General features: G+C 55.8%; 1 protein-coding gene across 3 annotated transcripts in view; it reads right to left on the reverse strand.

Annotated features, from left to right (window-relative positions):
* Dpp6 (dipeptidyl peptidase like 6) overlaps positions 1–22,458 on the reverse strand; it is an 840,304-nt gene that overhangs the window by 46,869 nt on the left and 770,977 nt on the right. For all 3 annotated transcript variants that reach the window (XM_023712908.1, XM_004628971.2, XM_023712909.1), the window contains exons 11-16: positions 18,506–18,629; positions 17,029–17,067; positions 11,757–11,864; positions 10,967–11,058; positions 10,162–10,209; positions 7,749–7,867 (exon numbers count right to left, since the gene is read on the reverse strand). In XM_023712908.1, the coding sequence (XP_023568676.1) occupies positions 7,749–7,867; positions 10,162–10,209; positions 10,967–11,058; positions 11,757–11,864; positions 17,029–17,067; positions 18,506–18,629 (530 nt within the window). The remainder of the gene's footprint in view (positions 1–7,748; positions 7,868–10,161; positions 10,210–10,966; positions 11,059–11,756; positions 11,865–17,028; positions 17,068–18,505; positions 18,630–22,458) is intronic.

Below are 22,458 nucleotides of genomic sequence, written 5' to 3' on the forward strand. Positions count from 1 at the left end.
AGAGCACATTGGCCAAGCAATGGCCATGACTCATCCACATGGCTGACACTGACAAAGGATCTACAATCTGAGGTACAGGATCTCAGGATAAATCCTGAGGAGATTTGACTGACCTTATCAGACACAAAAGTTACATTTCTTGTCATATAGGTCTTGCTTTATCTTGGTCTTAACTATCCAGCAGAAGAGTATAAAAACAAAGTATAAAAAGTAAAGCCATATTAATATGCTGAGCTGTAAAAGGCTCAGGTCATCAACTTCTGACATTGCCAGTCCTATGGATAACCCACTACAATTATTGGCTACTGGACTGTATTGGATTATTTTGCTGAATTCATGCACCTACAACATTTAAATGACAATGGATTACCCTTCTCTGACAAAACTAAACAAAAAAGGGGATACAAATGAACAACCATTTTGTATCTGTATATACAAAACAGTTAGGATAGACATACAGCTATTTTCTCTTAATTCAACGAGAAGAAAGATTTGTTCTAATAGTGTTTGTACAGGATAGCATGTCTGCATAAAATAATAACCACTAAGACAACATTATGCAATACATTAAGTATTGAAACTGTCCTACTGATCGGTTTTGAAACTGTCTCATTGCTATTTGTTTCTCAATAAAATTATTAGAAAAAAAGAGAATTTCACTAAACAAAATAAAAAAATAAAAAGCATTTGCAGAACTTTCAAGCTTGGAGGAGAGCTGTGAGCCGGCACAGAGAGCTATGCAGCCGCAAGGCTGTGGCACGGCTGATGCGGTCTTCCCTGAACGCGGCCACCTCTGCAAGCCCACAGCAGGCAGCACCACTGAATCCGAGAAGCTAAGACACTGGTGCAGGGCTGCCATGCGTCTCACCACCCACCTGGCCTCTGCGGACTGTCCTGGGGACTCCCCAGCACCAGGGCCCGCTGGAAGCTCCATGTGGCACTGAATACTGGGGGTGCAGGTCTACCCCTGCCAGGGGCCCGGCCAGTGCTAGCGAGGAGTCGAGGCTACTGCCTGCCTTCCGGTCTCTGTCCTGATCGCCTTCTGGGAGACACTGGGCTCTCTTCCTTGGACCCGTCCCCTGAATGTCAAAAATGTTCCGTTGTACCTACCACCCACCACCCACCACCCGACTCCCAGAAGTGCAACTCATTCTTGGGCTCTGAGCTCCACACCAGGTGCCCTCAGTGGCGAGTGGGTGGATGTCCTTGTGACCTGGCATGGCTCAGCTGCCCCAGCATGGGCTGCCTTCTGGGCAGATGTCTGTTCTGTCCTAGGCCAGCTGAGGGTGTCAGGAGGGAAGTGGCATGGGCAAGAGACAGAGGGAGGGGAGGGGAGAGAAGAGGAGAAGAAACAGGAAGGGAAGGAGAAGGAGGAGAGGGAGAGAGAAAAGGATGGGAGGGAAAAGAAACCCATGAAGGTGAGGACGAGGAGGAGCTGGTTTAGTCTTTCAGCATCCACTGGACCCTGAGCTGTGCCTGAGAGGTGGTGGCTTTCAGTATGGCCTTTGTATCCCCATGACAGCTGACTAAACATACATCACCATTCTAGGGAGAAGCAAGCCATAGAAACTTAAAACTCTTCTTGTCACTGTAACTTAAATTGTAGGCCAAGAAATGTCTAACAGGTCACTCTGACTCTGCAACATGGGGCTCTCTCTACCCATGTCCATCTTGTCTCATGGTGTGTGACTTAACAGCCATGAGCTACGCGGCAAGGGGCTTCAACATTTGCTTGGGGCACTGAATCGCATTTCAGTCGTGTGACATCATCTAACACCTTCTCTGGGAAAACACAGTCAAGGGGAGCGAAAGCAGCTTGAACGTTGACCCAGATGTCCTGGCTTAGTTGGTTCTGAGTGTGACTGCCTATGCACACTCACTATCCCACTCATTTTTACAAAGAAGAAGGGCTGCTGGCCTCCTAGACTCTGGGGGTTTGGGTCTTTTTTAGATCCACTGTCTGGGCCTCCCTCTTCACTCTCTGCTTTGTTGCTCTCGGGTGGCAGCAGAGCACCACGTCGGCTGCCATGACTCACTGCATGACACAACTTTCCTTCATCCGGGTGTGGTGGGGTGTGGACAGACTCCTCGTTGTGCGTCTTTGTTAGTCCAGCAAGTAAAGGTGGAACACCAGCCACCCAACAGTGACCCCAAGCTCCAGCCATCAGTGAGCCCTGAAACTAGGTGTGAAAGGGTGACCACCAAACACCAGTTCCCTGTGACATAATCAAGAAGATAGGGGCCGGGGAGATGGCTCAGTGGAATAAGCGCTTCCCTGGCAAGTGCAAGGGCCTGAGTTCAATCCCCGGTTCTGCCCCCCCCTCCAAAAAAAAGAAAAGAAAAGAAAAAAAGAAGATAACAAGGACCCTGATCCAAGGAATCAAGATTACAAAGGGAGACAGCAACGTCAAATAGCATCAGAATTTTCTGCTAACACTGACCAAGAAGAGACATCCGACTTCATTTCTAGAAGAGAAGGTTGGTTCAGGAAGTCACATGGGCTTCTCCAGTGCTGTACCAATCCTTACTCCTTTCCTCAACTGGTACAGAGACACCCTTCTAGCTACCCTTTCTCTTCACGGGCATCAAATCTTGGCAGATGCACATGCTGTGTTAGGGGAGCAGGCATAGGTTTGGGGTCACTGCTCCTTTCTAGGATCACCTGTTGCTCCCATCTCTGCAACTGTTGAGCTTATGTTTGTCACAGGTGGGGTACGCGCTTCCTATAAGTCCCCTGTTGACCAATGGCTTTATAGGGCTGCACTGTAGCGTGTAGTCTCCTGGGAGTGGGGCAGTGGTGGGAGTGACGTCCTCTATATCCCTACCTAAAGGTAAGCCTTCTGTTGGCGAAGCTGTAAGTGCCACGCATGAAGCCAGCAAGGGCTGTGAGCATGACCTGGGTCTTAGCTTTCTTCCCTTCCACGGGGCATGTCTCAGCCTCCTTCCTGTGCTTTCTCCACACATCCTGGGCCAGGCACACAGACACTTGGCGACTGGCGGCTCAGACGGCAGTGCCTCGGGGCGCATGGATGGGCACTGCAGATGGACGGTAGGGCCTGGGGCTGAGTCTCCCATGAATGGGCAGGAAGTGCCTTGGAGCCCAGGGAAGGAGGAGAAGAAGTGGCCGGGAAGGAGCAGAGAGCTGTGTCTTGGAGGCCGTGCAAGACACTGAGAGGTCGGAAAGGACCCTAGGCTTGAGAGGCCTTGAAAGAACCTCGAGAGAAGGACAGATGTCTCTTCCAGCTGCGGCCTTCAGCACAAGCGCTGCGAGGTGCCATGACATTTGGGCCTCACAGAGGTCGAAGCTGATGACTACAGGGCTGTAACTGTTACCCCCACTCCCAAAGGTGTGATCTACACATTTTGCATCTACCAAAGTGGTCTTATTGTCCCCGCTGGGTCAAAGGTAAGTTTCATCTAATGGAACGTCCCCAAACTCCTTCTTCTGTCCATTTCAGGAACAAGAACTGCATGAGTACAGCACCGAAAGTTAAAAATCATTTCTTGCCAACGGCACCGGACATTGCTCCGTTGTTTCTGGGTGTTGCTCTGAAGCCAAGAAGCCTGATGCTATGTGGAACAGTTACAGCAAGAAAAGGGAAGACGAGGGAGCGAAGAGGGGAAGAGATTCCGCTTTTACTCTCCTTGTACTCTTGTGCAACTTTCAACCTGGAGATTGTTAGATTTCACTAGGAGACACCTAAGTTAACTCTTTTCTAAAATTTAAAATGCTTGTAATTGTATTAAATGGATCTTTTTGCTCTAAAGACTCAACACCCAGGAAAGCTTTGGCCACTGTGTCTTCATTTATTTTCTTGCAACCGCTCCTCCAGGAACCACAGGAACACACCACCACACTTCTTGGGTCTCTTATCCAGTTTCCCAAGTCCTCTGGATTTTCCTTTTTGCTCACTGGTGTTCTGGGAAACCCATCAGCTGGCGTTGCCTTGTGTTGCTTTGGTTGTCGTTTTGTCAAAACAAGAACACTTTAGAGAGGGGAGGGAGGGAAAACACTAATAATGGCCTGGCGTTTACTGCCACGTTGCACGGAGCACTGTGGCCTCCCTGGGGCAGCACAGGATTGCCTCATAGACCCAGCTCTCCTTCTGAACTTCTAAAACATAATTTTGCCGAGTACTCCAAGTCTGAGTGGCCAACGGCCTTCGTCCCAGCAGCTTCCTCTGGCATTGTAGAATCACGCCTTCTGCGGACTCCAGGGAGATCCACACTCAGACTCGCTGCAGCAGGGGGAGGGCATCTACTGTGCGCACACGCAGAGTCCCTTTTCTGGCTCTGTCTGAGGCCTCTTGCCCACATTTCCTGTGCACATGGCAGTTCTTGAAGCCTGCGTGCAGGAAAGGATCTGGGCTACAAGTGCTCAGCCTCCTGTGGACCCTGACACCAGGGGTTGGGGGGAGACGGCCACCTGGGCTGTCCCTTGGCATTGTAGCCACTGCCAGGGCAGCTTCCCTCCAGCCCCGGCCCACAGCCCTGTCCAGAATCATGAAGTCTCCTCTGGCTGGGGCTCTGGTGGGACAGTTGGGGCGACAGGACTGTACACCTTACACCAGTGTGCCCCCTGGCCCAGAGACAGCTCGGACGGGGGCGCCAGGGCTCAGCCTCCTGAGGACACAGGCCACCGCATTTGATAACCATTTTCCAACTGAATAATACATCCTTATGTTCAGTTTCCATTTCCATGTAAGCTACCTAGATTCATTTTTCAAAATTGTTCAACACTCTGGCTGGCTAGTGCCTCTTCCTGGCAGCTCAGGGGCACTGCTTATTCCTATAGTTCTTCTATCAAGAAATGGCCCACCAGGGCTGGGGTGGTAGCTCAGCAGAATATGCCCTTGCCTGGCAAGCGTAAGGTCCTGAGTTCAATCCCTGGTACTGAGTCTGGGCATGGTGGCACACGCCTATAATCCCAGCGCTGGGGAGTCTGAAAACAGGAGGACCACTGTGAGTCTGAGCTGCGGGTGAGACCTTGTACCAAATACATTAAAAAAAAAAAAAAAGAAAAGAAAAAAAGAAATGGTCATGCTCAGGAAGCTGTTCTGGATAGAAATAGGCAAGATTTGGTTATTTCCAGAGAGGAGAAGTGCGAACCATCTGGAAGGAGCTCCCCAGGGCAAGGTGGCCTTTGTCACCCAGAGCCAAGGCCACCAGAATGAGAGGAGCAGAAGGATTCTGGGCCATCACTGACCAGGACTGAGGATCCTTATTCATTTTCAGTGGACATTTTACACAACGCGTCTACTGACCTAGAAAGGCTTACTGCCACCACCAAGCACCAGCGTGCCCTTCACCAGCCCAGTGAGGGTGAGGCGCCCAGGAGAGGGTGCGAGGCCTTGCTCCCTTAGCCCTCTCCTTGGGTGGCGGGGCAGCATGGCTCTGCCAGTGGGCTGCTCCGAGCCTGGCTCCAGGAGTTTGGCATCTTCCAGAATTTGCGCAGAACTTGCACTAATGCGGCTACCTGCTCTCGGTACAGGCCGCCTCGCAAGGAATCGGTCCACGTGTCTGCGAGACGGAACAGATGTTCCTGCTCTCACGCGCACACCAGCCATGCTCCGAGGAGCACACGCTTGGTCTTAAAACATTCACTTGCACAAATTCAGAATTACAAAGGGCAGCTGAGGTTAACGCCTCGGAAGCTCAGGGGAAGCGACGTCTAGAGAGGGAGGCGGCTGCAGGACTGACTGCTTCATGTTCAAGCCTGCTTCTGGGAGCTGACTCAGCCCGCAGGCTTGAAGTTCATGACAGGACTTTGTCAGCAGGGTGCGGGTTATCTGTTAGTTTTCTAGTTCTGAGGCTGCTCACGTGCAGTCAGGCATGTGTTATTAACAAGTCCTACACTGGAGCGGGCTGTAGGGGTGCACTGAAAACTGTCGGGCGGCGCCGGGGTTGTGGCTAGTGTTAATGCTTCTCTTAGGCAGATTTCTTCTGCTATGAAAACCCCGAGGGACCAAATGGCAAGTGGAAAGTTGACTTGGGCTGGCAGCCTCAGTGTCCCTGGCTAGCTGGTGCCACTGGCTTTGGGGACTGTGGTACGGTGGAAACATCGGGGTTGAAGGATGCGGAAAGCACAGCTGCTCCTCTCGCAGTGGCCCAGATGTGCACAAACGGGAAGAGCAGGGAAGGGGCCGCCACGCTCCCTTCCGGGTGCGCCCTACTGACCGGGCTGCCTCCCACCAGGCCCTGCCTGCTAATGGCACCACCACTCCCCAGCAGCAGCACGGCCAGGCGGCCACGCATGCGGCACGGAGGCCTTTACAGGGACACTGCAGGTCCGATCCTGCCGTCCCTGGAACTCCGTGAAGGAACACGGCGGTTCTTCCCGCATGGTCCGAGCTCTGCATGGAATCAGAGGTGTCTGTCAAGGGGCAGCTTGAATGTGGCCTGCCTGCTGGAGAGGCTGCTTTCGCTCCTTCGAGCAGCATCATCACATGTGGCTCTTCGTGCTACGCTGTCGTTTCCATCTCTGCCGACCAGAATGCTTTAGTCTCCTTTCAGAAAAATAATCTGCCTCGCTCCAACCAGCATTATGAGGTGAATTTTAGGATGCATCTGGACTCCCAGCGAGGTCCCACCCGGACTGCATGGAATGTGGAATGTCATCGTTTGGTAATCATCCTCCTCCAGAGACTGCACCAAATGTGATGGGCACGTGACACATGCTGCTGCTACCGCCTCCCTGCTGCGTGGTGGACAGGTACCACCAATCTGTCCTCGGGACTTCTGTGACACCACCACGCCCTCGCCCTGCCTTCCATGTGCACGGAGCCCGGGCGCAGCCCCACAGTAGCGCAGCCAACACCACCCAACCAAGTTGGTCCTGGCCCGTGTGTCCTGCCCGCCTTACTCAACGCTCCATGTGGTTATGCACAGCGCCGGCCGAGAACCAGCCTGGAGGAGCCCTGGGTGTGCACATTCCTGAGGCCACCGTACATCTCGCTGCATCTGTAGGTGCTGATCTAACCTCCTGTGACACCAGCACCCACAGTTAGGCCTGAAACTTGCTAACCCACCAGTGAACGAACGCACAGGGGAGTCCACTGTGGCTTCCTGGAGCGGAAGGGCGCACACTCCGATCTGGAGCTCGGGCAAAGTGAGCCACCTGCACTTTCGTGGTATTGATTTTGCTGTCTTCCCTCGGGCCCTGCTTTGCAGCCCGGGTCTGTAGCAAGTGGACGTCAGGAAGTTCTGAGCTGAGTACTAGGGCAATGACACTTATGATTGTAACGATAAATCAGTTAAACTTACCAAGCGCTTGCTGTGCCCCAGGTACCAGTAAGTACCTGCCAGGCACTGGCCTAGTTCATGCCCACAGGGGCCACCACCTGCACCTGACAATGGCTTGGAGTGTTCGTGCCGCAGGCCATCAAGACCGCGAGAGGTAGAATCCGGACCCTAACCCAGGCCCACCAGTCCTCACTCAACAGTGCCCCATTACTGTCACCACTGGGTGACTCTTCTTCATGCTGTTGTTGATGTGATGGAATATGCATACATTTGGGACAAGCTGTCAAGGAGTTGGGTCACAGGAACATATTTTCTGAGATTTCTTGTACAACCCCTATTCCTTATACGCTTGAAAAGTGGATCTCTGCAAACGTTCTATTACTGTTCTAGATGGCTCAGGTTTGCTGATGTGTGAGACACCACAGGTGGACTGCTCCACCCTGCCTGCTGTGCCCGTGGCCCCCAGCACCCACCTGCAGCACCATGGGCACAGCAGCACCACTCACCTTCACACTGCAGCAGGAAGTAGTCGGCGCTGTGGCTGAAGGAGGCGCTGAAGTAGGTGCAGTTCTCCACCAGGTCGCAGGACAGGCACTGCCTGTTGAAGTTATCCACCGTGTTGGCGCTGGAAGACAAGGACTGGGCGTGAACCCAGGCAGCGGGGGTGGAGCTCATGGCCAAGGCCAGGACCCTGGGGGGCACTTGGGCTGAGTGACGTCTCTTCTACAAGGGTGCCCACAGGCCCCTGCCACTGCCTTCCTCGTGCCCCACCCCACCCATATCCTTGCTGGGGTACCAGAGTCACCCAGCTCCATCCCATCCCAGCTCCCGCGCCCCCCTCCCGCCTGGGGTTCCCAGGGCCTTGGCTCCTCGGGCGGCTTCTACCTGCACCTATGGCTCAGCTCTGAGCACATGCCGTATCTTGGCACTGCTACGCAGTGCTCACCCCCGTGTGCAGTGCTCTGAGTGGACAACGGGCAACTGGAGAACAGGGGGCAGCTTCTCAAAGGGAAGAGCTCCAGGACACAACCTGGCCCGACCCTGGCTGCTTCTAGACCCGACTCCCGGTGGACGGTGAGAGGTGTAAGTGGTGCTGTTTGCCAAGTGGAGCTGAGTAGACAGGGACGGCCCCGGTCAATTATCGGGTCACGTGAGGAGAGCCAAGCGTCCCCTAACAGGAAGAGGGGGATGCCTACATCCTGGGCGAAGATCTCTGTGCACATCGGCCCAGGAAGAGGCCATGTCGAGCCGGTTCCAGTGTGCAGCCCACCTTCGCGGGGCTGAGATTTCACGGGTGGCAGAGGCAGCGTCTGGTGCTGCTCACCACATGCAGGCTACGCCGCCGCCTCCTCTTTGCACATCAGCTCAGCATCTGGATTTCAGTCATCCAAGCAGATGTGCAAGGCTGTGACCACAGGCCACATCTGGGGCTTTGCCCCACCCCCGCACCCTGTGGGCCGACTTCACACTCTCGGTCAGGAGCCCAGTGGGTGAAGGGGAGACAGCCGTGAGCCCGCGCTCCTCTGCCACCTCCACACTGGGCAGGGGCCGACAGGCCTTGGCTCCACCCAGACTTTCAGGCAGCGGCCTCAGTCCCCTGGTCTGTACCTGCTGTGCACACTCAGGAGGTGGCCAGTGGAAGCCCATCCCCACAAAGCATCTAGGAGGCGGCCTTGGTCCCTCCTCCCTCTGCCATCCTGACAGGAAACACCAGGGCTATAGAGAGCCCTTCCTGTCCTCCTCTTGGCCCAGGAAGTTTCATGTCATCCCATGGACAAGTTACCAGAATTCTAGTGAGCTCATTCCAATCTACCACTTCCTGTGCAACTCGTGGCGAGAATAAAGACACTAAGGCACTCCTGTAGTTAGGGGCAGCCATGGGGTCCTGAGTCCAGCCACACAATGCTGGCTCTCCAGGACAAAGGCCTTGAGCCAGGCCGAACCTGGGTTTCATTCATTTGTCAAGAAGGGAGTGGCTCGAGGATGAGAGACTGAGAACGGCAGGAAGAGCACAAGCACCTTGAGCTGGGCCAGGTGGGAGGCCCGAGATCTACTCCGCAATAGGCAGAGAGAAGGCTGTGTAGGGAACAATCTGTGTCACGTTGTTGAGATAGCATCTAGTGATCGGGGTCGGGGCTTCAGCTCAAGCCCCAGGACGTCTCAGCCTCTATCTGGAGACTCGACCCCAGCAGACAGTGTGGAACACTGGCTCTTCATCCCACCTCTACCTGGCTCACACTAGGGAGCAGCAGGTGGGGTTCCTGGGAAACACTGCCTGCTGTCTTCAGGGACGACCACCAATGCCTCAGTTGGACCGAAATGCATTGCTGAAAGCCAACTGAGGGGATGAGGAAAAGCTCTACCCAGCTCCATACATATTGGTATATGGAAAGAGGGCCAGGCTCAGTCAAAATGGAGACCACTGCTCCTCCCCTAAGGAGTTGCCCAGGGGGTCCTCCACATAAGGCCCTTCGCAGTCCTGGGGCAGGTATCAGGATTCTGTGCCGAGAGAGGCCTCAGGTCTGGTTCTCTCCAGGATCTCCACGCCGCTACTCATCCTCAGCCTACTTTGAGTTTGTGGAGCTTGTACAAGTGTGCACCTGGCTGGGGCAGCACAGCAGCTCCAAACCAGACCCTCTGTCCCCTACACACCCGCTGAGAATGACCCTCTGATTTCACATGGAATGCAGGCGCAGGCAAAGAGTACAGATGCCCACCCATTGCAGAGAGCAGGGAAGGCAGTGTGGAGGGGCCCCTGTCCAACAGGAGCAGGGGCTGACCGGGGCTTTGGACAGATGAGCTCCCCTCCAGGTATTAGAGCTCCCCTCTCCGGCCTTCTGTGTGCTGAGAGGTGCAGTCCCGTCCCACAAGCCTGCAGGGCCCAGGGGAGGGGAGCCCATCTATTGGAGCCCGAGTTACCTGTACAGCTGGCGTCTCCGCGGCAGGTCCTCCGTGCTCAAGAAGTAGCTGCAGGGGTGGTGAAGGGGCACAGGTTAGCTGCCCACTGCCTGCTAGGCACCACTGTCCACTTTCCCAGTGAGGTTCGGATGCCCTGGGGATACCAGAGCCCAGCCACACCTGCAGCCAGGGCAGGGAAGGCCAGCACAGGTTCTTCAGCCCCAGAGGCCTCCCACCCCGGATTGCCTTGGAGCTGTGTGTCCTGTGTCAGGGCGGAGATGGGGCAACGGGCACCTGCATTTGAGACTGGGCATTTCTTCCCTGGGCCTCCATCTGGGTCCCGCGCAAAGTGAGGTCAGTAAAGGCTTGTTGCCTGATTTCTCTGAGCCTGGGATCCTGCCGTTGTGCGCATGGGGCCTCAGGGGCTCTGGGGCATTGAGCTTGGGCCTGGCCTCCACCATCTGGGCATGGTCCGAGCTCCGCTGGGGCCCAACAGCACAGCCTGGGGCTGGCTGGCACAGCTGCTCTGCCTCCTGCCTTGTTTAATTTTTAAAAATGGGAAGTTGAGGAGCCCACCCTGCGCACTCTGAAGCTGAGTAATGCTGGTGGCGCATGCGGCAGGCGTTGAGCTGAGGACAGCAGACACAGGGAAGGTCCACACAACGACTGCTGCCGGCTGGCAGGTGCCCTCACGGGGCGGGGTGGGCAGCACTGTGCCGGGCAGAGAGGCTGGGCTGTAGGGACAGATGTGGGGAGGGTGCCCGGGAAGTGCAGGCGGGTCCCACCGGCTGGGAAGGTGGTGACTGGGAGGGCCGCACTCACTCACATCTTGTTGCGCTTCTCGTCGTAGGACAGGATCTTGGTCACATCCCAGTCCCCGGAGGTGATGGACTGTATATTGTCATTGCTGCTGTTGGGCTGAAACCGAGAGGGCGTCAGGGCCTGACCAGGCAGATGCCTCATGCCACCCTGCTGCCCACGCGGCCCCGTGACAGGAGTGCCACGGCCCATGGCTCGGGCCTGCGCCCAGGGCCCCCCAGCTCCTCCATCTGTGCCCCGAGCATCGGGGGTCTGCACACTGCTATGTGGCAGGCTTTCTCCTCTGACTCTACCGGCCTGGGAGGGGGACGGGTGCATGAGACTGGGCGAAAGGACAACGCAGGCATGGGAGGGGGGACACGGGCAGTGCACTCCACTGTCTGTGGCCCTGGCTGAGGCTGGGCCGGATGACTGGCATGTGTTCTGCACGGGCCTACTCATGTGCCTCCATTTCCCTACTCACATGTGCTGACCTCAAGTAATTTTAAATGATTTCAAAATGAACCCTGGGAGGATGGGTCTGTGACCTGGAGGAGCGGCCCGCCGTTCACGCCCACCCTGCCCAACTGTTGTCGCAGGCAGCTCCCCAAGTTCAGCGCCAGCAGCACCTCCCAAGTCCCCTCCGGGCAGAACCTGCCACTCTGGGAATCTCTTCTGCGCGGGTCTGACGGCGCTGCAACGCTAGCCCGCCCTTGGGAGCCAACGTGAGCGGCACCTCCGGGCTCTATAGGTCCCTGGAAAAGCCACGAGAGCTCAGTTGGGACGCCGCTCCAACACACGCCAGCTGTGGGGCTCACCTGGGATGACGACACCGTGATGTGGTAGAACTTTCCTCGTCCCCCCTGTGGGATCGCTCTCACGAAGAAAAACTTCCGGCCATCCTTGGAGAACACGGGCTCTTCGTTCTGCGGACAAAGACAAGCAGCCCATCAACACGGCCAGCGGGGCGTTCGGGACAAGGTGAGCCAGCATACGGTGAGCGCGAGGGCAGAGCAGCAGAGGGAGAAGGCTGCTGCGGGCGTCTTGTCTTTCCTCCAGAAACAGGAAGCAAACTGCTGGTTTTCTTATTTTATTTATTTGCGGAACTGAGGATTGAACTGCTGGTTTTCTAAAAGAGAAACTGGGGACTTAAGGGGTCGTGGCGCAGGCGCAGGCACACAAAAGAACGTTTCTTAGTTCCTGAAGCACCGCGGAGGAGGGGCGTGTACGCGCCCACGCTCACCTGCCTACACCCTCAGGGTGCACCCCGAAGTTCTGCAGTGTTCTCTGTGACTGGCCAAGACACACCACACACCTGACTTGTCTACAGAGTGGATCCTCCTTCTTTCAATCCTGTCTTTGTTCTTTTCTTTAGCGGAATCCGTTTTGCCCTGAGCAGCTCACCAAGAAGACAAGGGAAACACAGGAACGAGTGACCCATGTAGCCTCACATGTGGGCGGGGACAGAGGAGGAGCTGGCCTTGGCCACGCGCACGGGGAAGGAAGTACAACGGAAGGTGGCACGACAGGCCTGCGGCTCCGGCCCACGGTCAGAACCAGCTTTCCCAGGATTGCGGGGAGCAGGCCTTGGGTGGCCGCCACCTCTGCCTGGCTCCCCAAACCCAAGCCCCAGCAGCCCGGGCAGGGCGGCCGCCAGGAGGGTCTTGCGTGGCAGCAGCCCTGCGGCTCCTGCCCAGAAGGTCCCGTCCGTGAGCACAATTAGTCGGCTGTGACACGTATTTTCTGATTCAAGCCGCGCTGCACCGAGGCTGGGGTGAGAACACACGGTAAAGAAACCTCAGCTGGCATCAGGAGCGCTGATTTCCCCGCAGTGGGCGAGCACGGGCGAGCATGACGTGCCCGGAGAAATAAACTAACATGTGATTATAATGACATTTAATCTTCATGAATATTTGCAATAGAATGAAACCTTTAATCTGCAAATATTGATTTTTCTATTTAGAGCTGGAAGCGTGGTATTTAAGAGAGAGGCGTGGAAAGGGCAGCATTGACTTGCCCCTCTGCACGCGCTTGTCTGCCCACAGCAGGGCAGACAAAGGCGATGTTGCCCAGCTTTCTGGGGGGTGCTCGTGCCTGGGGCAGAAATGAAGTTGAAAGTAATTAGTTCTGGCCAGAAGCACTGCGTTTCCCACAGCAAGGCCTCAAAGCTCGGACGCTGCGCTCACATGGGACACCGGGAAGGCGTCTGTCCGACTGCGCCTCTCGACTCAGTTTCTCACGCTAGAATCCGAGTTTCAGTGACAACATGCGTAGCTCTGGCCCGGGGCCTTGGCTTTCAGTGCTGGCTCTGGATCCCGCCGGATTTGGGGCCGCGTTTCAGGCTCACGGACACGGTCCCGCGGCTGGGTTCACAGCAGGTCTGCAAGGTTGATGCAAGTTGAGCCCTTTAGGTCCTCTGTCCGAGGCAGTCGAGTGTGTCCATCCGCGAGGACCACCCCCCCAGCTAGTCGAGTGTATCCATCCGCGGGCTCCCTCAGCTAGTCGAATGTGTCCATCCGCGCGGCCCACTGTGCCCCACGGCAGCTAGTCGAGTGTGTCCATCCGCAAGCCCCCCCCCCCCTAGTCGAATGTGTCCATCCGCGAGGCCTCCCCCCGCAACCCCAGCTAGTCGAGTGTGTCCCCCAGTGCTTTCTACTTTTCACGTGTGCTTATATGCTCCAAGCTTCCAGGCCCGATATGATGAATTTTGAAACCAAAACTCTGGCGAAAGAAGGACAGAAATCGACGCAGAGGATGACCACACTGATCGCTCTGGGTTCCAGGCCCGAGGTGGTGGCGGTGATGCCCTGGGGACCCACCTTCCCCACAGGGCAGCCGCAGTGGGACTGTGCTTGAGGGGAGAACTGGAGAGAACTCCAGCAGGCGCCCGCACACATCACCCCTTCTGCTTGGCTCCTGGGGGACCTCCGTGGAGATCCACACCGGCTTGGCTCAGCCCCTCTGCTGGCTGCCGGCAACAGGGACTGGCTGCGCGGAGCACACAGAGTCTGCAGATCTACCAGGTGCGCTACGGCGGATGCTGGGGCAGGTGCCTGCGACTTGCTGGAGGTGGGTGGGCGGAGGAGGTGTGCGGCTCAGGGGACCCCACAGGCCTTGAGGAGAAATGCTTCAGCCTGAACAGGCATTCAGCAGCTTTGTGGCCCCAGGGTAGCAGGTCCAGCCAGATGTGATGGACTTAAAGGGTCCCACAAGGTGTCACGATGTTTCAGAGGAGGCGAGAGTGCTGCAGGTGATCTTTGGAAGGCTAGGTGCATGAATTGTTTTAGGAAAACAGGATCTTAGTGAGAAGCTGTTTGAAGTGGCCCCTCGGGCTGAGCAGGGACTCTGGCTTCATGCAGCCCTGGGCCTGCGGTCTGCAGGATGGTTGGGCACACGGGGCCCTCGCTGTGGCCCGGCGCCCCATCTAGTGTGTGCCGAGGGAGGGTCTCGGCTGTGTGGAGAAGGCAGCTGCTCCCCCACCCCAGCACAGTACCTTAAGCTCAGAATCACATCGCGTATTTCTAAGTAGCTGTTCCTTAAGCAATTAACTATTTGCTCAGTAAATGCTGTATGATTTACATTTTAAACCCATAAGAGTGGTGATTTTAATTTATTCTACTGTTTAAAGTTTGCTTTGAATTTTCTGGAAAGGACATGGTGTCCTGAATCCCAGGTGGTGTGTCCCCTGAGCAGGGCTGGTGTTCTTTTGTGGGCAACGGGACATGCGGCCAATAAAGCAGAAAACTCCGCTGGCGACCCTGGCTCTGTGCCCACACTGGCAGTGGTGGGTGGGTCCATGGCCTGCCCTGCCCCCAGGATCACAAGCTGCTGTCCCCAAGGGCTGAAGGCTCACCAGTCAGGACTGCTAGGAACTTGGGGGCTGTCCTGGGGGCCAGGGCAGCAGAATGGGAGTGTTGGCCTCCTTTCTTGCCTGTCCCCAACAGACACTCTGGCCTGTCCTGGCACAGCGGGGCCCTGTGCCACCCGCTATGAGTCAGTTCACTTTCCCATCAGTCAAGGGCCTGCACCAGAGCTCAGAGTCCATACATATTTGAGGGTGAACCCTTGTCTTCATGCTTGGGAAGTTTCGCACACATCCGGGCTCATAGTCCGACCTCATTGTCTCAGAGCTGGCCCTCGGCCTGATTTAGTCCTTGGAATTTTATTGAGGTAAAGATGAACATATTATAAAATGAGAATATGGGCCAGGGAGATAGCTCAGTGGAATAAGTGCTTCCCTGGCAAGAGTAAGGCCTGAGTTCAATTCCCCGTTCCCACGTAACACTCTGCACCTGCTACGTGCTGCTCCCCACCACCCTGGTCCCTGAGCAGCCCTGGGAGCCTCCTATCATCATAAACTTCCCCACCCCGGGGATGGCGCATAGATGGGGAGGCCTGTGTGTGGCTCACGGCACGCGGGCCACATCCTTGCAGCATTATTCAGCATGGGCAGGCTGTCAAAAGCGGGCATTCACACAAGAGAGCGCCATGTGGCCATGAAAGGAGTGGTCTTGGTGCAGGCCACGTTCAACAGGAGAGGTCACTTTTTACAATTAAAACAATTTAAATGGACAAATTCTGCTTTATATTTTGGGTATAACAGTATTTTAAGGTTTGCTTTGAATTTTCTGGAAAAATCAAAATACACATATATTATGGAATGGCCACTTTGAGCTAAATAACATATGCATTTTCTCATGAACCTCTCATTTTTCTGTGGTAAGAGAACTACATAAGATCTATTCTTCTGCTGGGAATATAGCTCAGTAGAATAAGCACTTGCCTGGCAAGTGCAAACAAAGTCCTGAGTTCAATCCCTAGCACTGTTAAAAAAAAAAAAATCTATTCTTCTGGCCATTTTAATGAATGGAACATATTGCCATTAAATATAGATACCGCTTTCCTTCCATCTATCTGGAGCTACTCCTGTGAGAAAGGAGAGCCAGGGCAGGAAAAGGACATACGACACTCGGAAGTGCTGGTGTAGGAGTGTGAGGCTTCCGCCTGTCAGGCGCGGCCACAGAGCGGAGACGGGCCACTCACCCCATGGATGAAAGCAGAGTGGAGAGCCAGGGGCGAAGGTGTTCTCGAGGGCCCGTAGCTGGGAGGTGTGTTGTCCAGCTTTGCTTAGTTCCCATAAATAGAATTTGCCATCTCGATAAAAAGTACGTCTCATCATCTCCACTATAATTTTTTGGGATTCAAATCTGCTTTGATTTTTCCCATTGAATTTTTTTGGGGGGGCAGGGCTGGCGCAGCATGTGGTGCCAGGAATCGAACTGCGCTTCCTGTGCCCAGCCTAAGGTTGCCTAAGCAGGTCTTTTAGACTGCTGAGCCATCTTACCAGCCTTCCCATAGAATTTTAAGACAATGTCCATTCCCATAGGTGGGACAGAAAGAAAGCTTCCTGACCTTTATCCCTCTTCTTTCCAATGCAAGCACATGGAGGAGACAAAAAGAGCTGGAGAGAGGAAATGCCAGGCCAGCCTTTCTCCCTGTGTGTAAGCTTAATCTAAAGGGAGCTGCCACAGCTGGTGTGCACAGGCTCTCTGTCCTCGCTTTGTGGGTTTGCTCCCGCGGCGCTATGGGTGGAGCCCAGGGCCTCATGCAGTCCAGGCAAGCCGCTGCCACTGGGCCACCCCATTCCTTTTGGTCCTAGCTCCTCGGCCCCATTCTAGTGTGTCTGAGTAGGCTGGAGACACGGGCCAGCTCTGAGGGGGAGTCTGGCGAGTCCCAGAGGCATCTGCTTCAGATTCAGACACATCAGCCACACTTTCGTGTTCTTCTGCCATCACAGACTGGATCTGGGCAGCTCTGGGGACCCACTGTTTTGAAGTCAGGCAAGAGCGTGCGGAGCCTCACTGGGAGCAAGCTCCCTCCGAGCCCTCCCTGTGTGGCGTGGAGCTGTGCTGTTCCCACTCCCCTCTGTGGACACTGTCTTTGCAGGAGCTGGGGCTTCGGGGCAGGTGGGGATGAGGTGGGAGCTCCACATCCTTACCTGTTGCTAGGTTACTGTTCCTAGGTAACTAGAGAGGTGTCCAACCCAGAAGGCCCTGGGCAGGGCAGGGTTCACCCGGAGGGGACAGTTACCTGTCTGTGCAGCCAGGCTTCGCTTTCATCCTCGTGTTTCTGTAAAATGAAGCAAGAACGTCAGCACAGGGCTCCGTGTGTGCAGTTGGTGATGCATGGTGGTGCAGAAAGCAGTGTGACTTTGCCCACAGGTGGCTGCATGGTGTGGGGCAGCTGGCACAGGGAGTGAGCAGTCCTGCTCTGCTGTCTGTCCCCATTGTGGCCCAGAGCCCAGTGCTAGTGGCCTTGAGCAAGAAGAATGCCACTGTCCCTAACAACAAAGGGCCTAAGCCCGCGGAAGGTGGTGATATTTCTACCACCTGGGTCACCACTGGCTGGTGTGTGCCCACTTGGGTGTCCCTGCTGATGGCCGGCTCCCTCAGAGTCAGATCGCTCTTGGGACTCTTGGGGTATTGGAACTCTGTGAGTGGAAAGGCTGTGTGGTGGCGGAAAGCAGCTGGGAGAGACACTCAAACAGAACCAAACCGTGCCCTGGCTGGGCACAGCTGCTGGGCTCCACGCTGCCTCCCCAGGTCCCAGGCCTGCCTCGGTGATGGTCTGACCTGGCCAGGCAAGGTTGTGCCTCAGGCTCCATGCACAGGTTGGGTGTGGAGGACAGGTCCCCAGGGAGCACTTGCCACACCAGCCTGGGTGGCCTGCCTGTCTGCTGCCCTCTGACAGCCCTGCAGAATGACCCAAGTCTGCTCCAGGTGACTCAAAAGGGAAGGGAATGCCTGGCCACTGGGTGACATTGTTCTTAGGAACACACCACTGACCTGCTGTCCCGAGGTGGCTCAGGGAGAGCCACTTTTCAGAGTCTCTAGGGAACCCGTGTACCAACCCCACCCTGGGGCCATGGAGCCGGCTTTCCCACTGCATGCCAGGCAGCCTGCTTCTCAGGGCTGTGACCAGCAGTCCCTGTCCAGGCGGGGCAAGCAGCTAAGTTGCCAGGCTGGGCTTCACCTTGCACTCCTCCTGCCTCAGCCTCCAGAGGGCTGGGGTTCCAAGCACGGGCCGCCACGCCCGGCCTTCTAGCCTTTCTTCTACTCCCCTTCACTCTGCCTTTTTCCACTCCTCTCTGTATTCGCCTCCTCTCACCACACACTAGCACTGTGTGCAGATCCAGGGCCCTCAGGACTTGCCCCATCAGGTCCGCAGGGAGGTGCCTGGCCCTTAGGTGGGGAAGTGGCCCTGGAGGCCTGGGCTCTGGCCTGGGCCAGTACCCGCCCCTCCTTGAGCACCACCCAGGGGGCAGATCTCTGGGGGGCCCTGCAACAGGGGCCCTGGGGACACCTCTCCTGGGTGAGGCACAGGCTTAACAAGGCCTCTCCCGGGAGGTGGTGTCTCCAGGTTTTCACAGCAGTGTCAGATTCACCCACCAGGTGGCACCAGAGCCAGAGGCCGCTGAGCAGCTGCTGTGCCTGCCAGGCAGGTCCTGCCCAAAGGAGCTCTGTGGTTGCCTCGCCAGCTCCCTCCCATTGCCCCCTTCCCTCTGTACCTTTGTGCAGACCCCCGTGGTGGCATCGCAGAGGGTCAGGATGGACACGTTCTGCGCCCGGTTCAGCCAGGTCACAGCGACCTTGGTGCTGGTGGCCCACTTCACCATGGTGATATAGTATTCCCTGCAAACACACCAAGGCAGGGGTGAGTCGGGTGCCCAGGAGCAGGGGAGGTGGCACCTGGGCCTGGGCCAGGGCAGCCTACGGTGGGGGTGCACAAAAGGCCACCAGGCTCTGAGTGGGCTTTGTGGGTGATGCGCAGAACGCGGGAACCTAAGGCCCTAGCATGAGCTGGGGAGGCCTGGACAGTCGCCTGGACAGTCACCCCCCTGGGCTGGGTGGCTGCAGGGGCTGCTCCTGGGTTGGAGGCCATACGTCTAGCCTGTGGCCCACACCATGCCCACCACCATGCCACTGCAGACCTGGGCTGTCCCAGGCTCTCTGCCTTCTCTCCTGTTCCTTAAAGACAATTGCCTGGGGCTAGCGTAGCTAATTAGGGACACTTCCACGCTTGGGCTTCCAATGACCGTGGTTGGGTACCCTCAGTACCACATGCCAGCTTCTGCCCCAGCCTGAAAACACCGCGGGGGGGCCCTGTTCCACCCTCCACGAGCCTATGAGACCTCTGGCTTCTGGTGACTAATTCCAACCTCCGAGCATTCCAAACGCTGGCTTTAAGAACCCCGACTGCATATTTAAGACAAAGAAGAAATGCGAAGCCACAGCTTCACATCTTGAAGAAATGAGCATCCTCAAGCAGCTTCCTAGCTAAGTCTGCCCCCCAGCGATGGCGGCCCTTGGGGAGCTGAGCAGCGCTGGCACTGCAGCCCCAAGCCTACTTACTGGCCGCAAAGGGCCACACTGCACTTAAGCCTGAACGTTAAGCCCTCAGTTTAGAAAGAACAGCCCATGCATTAACATCTTTTGTTTTAAAAGAAAAGCAGTGCATGTGCCCTGGGTTTTCCGCTGCTGACCTACCCTGACTCTCTCTGTGATAAGAGCTGCTGTTCAGCACAGTGACCTTGTGGCCTTCAAGGATCTTTGTCACCAAAGAAGGCAGCACATTTGCCACACAATTCCTAGCAAGCTGGGAGGGGTCTCCCTGTCTCAAATCACTTCCAGCTGAGGGGAAGTGTACCCAGGAGCTTGGGGCTAAGTCCCAGTTAACCAGGAAGCTAAATGGCTGGGTGTCTCCCATTTTCCAAGCTTGTCTATTAATTTTGGCAAGTTAGCCTAAATCGGGCAAGCGGGATGAACACACCAGCTCTGAGCTGAAGCTCTGGCTCTGGGGTCACTGGGCTTGGGGAGGAGAGGTGGGGGGCACGGGTCCCAGCTCCATTGCAGCCTGGGAAGCTTGCTGAGGTCAGGAGGTAAGTGTGTTAGTTGACACATTGTGTCAACTTGGCTGAATCAGCTCAGGCGTTCTTAGCATAGTGGTGGAGCCCTGCAGGTGGGCAGGGCCCAGGAATTGAGAAAGGCTTCCTGCTGCCCTGTCCCTCTTCCCTGGAGAAGTCCCAGTCTTCCAAGCAGTGTAGAAGGAAGAGAGAGGCTTGATGGACGCCGCTGCAGCTGCTGCTCCTCCTCTGCTCTTGTTTCTGCCGCATGAACTGGTGTTGTTTGCCCTGGAGCCAGCGGAATAGGGACTGAACCCTCCAGTAACTGTGAGCTAAATAAACCTTTCCTTCCTTCATTTTGAGTGTCGGTTATTTGTCCCAGCAACGAGTAAACAGTAACTAAGACAGTAAGGAAGACCCCAAGGATATGCGCAGGCAGGAGGGCCTTCGAGAGCCGTCCAGCTTTCCTGATCTTCGGTCTTCTCATTTGGGTGCTCCTGAACACAGCTTGTTGCTCAAGATCTGTGCCCAGCTGGCACACTCTGGGCCTCTGAGAGGCAGCATGCCCTCGGTGCCATGCTCCCAAAGGTCCCGCCTTGCACCAGCTTGCCCAAGAGCTGGGGTGCATTGTCGTGAGGTCACTGGTCATCTCTGGACACCTGCAGGTGTTACCACTGTTGCTCAGTCCACCTTCCAAAGTATTTCAAAGTCCGTGTCCAGATCTTGTTTCCCATGGGACACCTTTCACTTCCGGTGACATCCTGGCTTGCCTTTGAGTCTGGCTGGTGGCTTGCTGGGCTCAGGGGTGCCAGAGTGCTGACAGTGACTGGCTGGAGCAAGTTTGGGGCCGGTGAGCTCTTCTGGGACCAGGGAAGTGGTCTGCGCCTAGCAGTCACCTGAAGCCACCCGATGGCACATTGACAGCTGGACTTTGTGTCAAATAAAAATTGATCTTTTTTAAGCAAACCAGGTTACCTTACAAAGACAAAGCATTGTCACCCACGAGGCCTTGGGAGGGCCTGCCCATCACAAGGAGGTGGTGCTGTTGTAGGTGGCTGAATTAGACAGAAATATCATAGGCAGTCAGACAGGGCCAGGCCCTCAAGGAGACAAGATGGAAGGCAAGGTGACTTTGCAACTTGGAGGAGACAGACACTCCCATGTGGGTCACACCTCAAGACCAAGACAAAAGAGGAAGCACAGCTACACACTTCCCTAGGGATGGGCATCAGGGATTGATATTCTAAATAGGTATCAGTCGCCTTGAAAGAGTGCAAATGAGTCACTGGCCCAGCCTCCAATCGGCAGAGACCCTGTCCCGTACTCATGCCCACTTGTTAAGTGACCTGCTTCCCCATGTGGTCCTGGATTTAATCAATTTTACCTGAGCAGCGGTGCTTGTAATCTCATTGGCTGACCATAGTTCTGTCCCACTCATGCCCACCTAAGTGAGTTCCCATGTCTTCACCACCTTAGACCTGCCTCACCACATGGTTTTACTCTATAAAAGTCCCTGGCAGAGACAGCTTCCTGGGGATAATCCCCTTGGGCCTCCCTCCTGTTCTTCTCTCAGACAGGAGCTTTCTTTCCCCCAATAAATATATTCTGCTCATAACCTCCATTTGTCCTAAAATTCATTCTTTGGTTTTAGAGAACATGAATTCAGCCCAGGAACCTTTTAGGTTGGAAGATCATTTTTCTCCCTGTACCATTTGGAGGTTCCCTGTATCAGTGTCATTTGGAGGTCATCCAGCCAACATCAGTTTTGCTCCCTGTGTCACTGCTTTGTGCGAAAGGTCGTTCTGCTGCCATATAAGGCTCTGCAGTCACTGTCCATGCTAACCGGAAGAGAAATCAGACAGCACCCTGTGCGAGAAGTCTCTGCAGCAGAAGTCCCCTGGCAGAGGGCGAGGCCCTGCCCCTGCTGCCATGTGCACCTACCCACCTTCCGTGCTTTCGGCCTAAATCCTCCACACAGGGAGGCAGTGGGGGCAGCTGGCCGCCAGGCTGTGCTCGGGTAAGACCCTGCTGGCCTCTCCTGTGTCCTGAGAGGCACAGATGGGGCTGCCAGCTGCCCCGCGCTGCCAGGTGGGTCCCTGTGTGAAGCAGGGCCAGGAGCCCTGACAGCAGCTGGGGGCAGGCTCCCTTCCCTCCATCTCCTCCTCACCTCTGAGTGTTGGGTGCGCATCACCCAGGCCAGGGAGCCAGTGAGGTAGGACTGTGGTTTTCTGTCACTGCTGTTTAGATGAGTGTCCCCCAAGGGCTGCTGTTAAAGTCTTGGTCTCTGGGGAGGCTGTTGGGAGGTGGTGGGGCCAGTGGGAAGCCCTCAGCTCCTTGAGGCTGCTGTCCACGGGACCTGGGCCCCTTCTCCTTGCTCCTTCCTGGCTGCGATGCAAGCTGTGTGCTCTGCCACAAGTCCTGCTGTGATGGGCTGCCCACCCCGGAGGCCCACGCTCACCTTGGACTGCGAGTGGGCACAAGCTGCTCTTTACCTCCTACATTGCCCGCAGCAGGCTGTGGCCATGAGCAGCTGCCGGGGGACCAGCTCACTGAGAAGCGAAGGAAGGGTGTCTGCGCAGCCCGCAGAGCTGCACTGGGTTGGTGTAGGCTGGCCTCAA

Source organism: Octodon degus, unplaced genomic scaffold (genome assembly GCF_000260255.1).
Source record: "Octodon degus isolate 3935 unplaced genomic scaffold, OctDeg1.0 scaffold00027, whole genome shotgun sequence".
NCBI lineage: Eukaryota > Metazoa > Chordata > Mammalia > Rodentia > Octodontidae > Octodon > Octodon degus.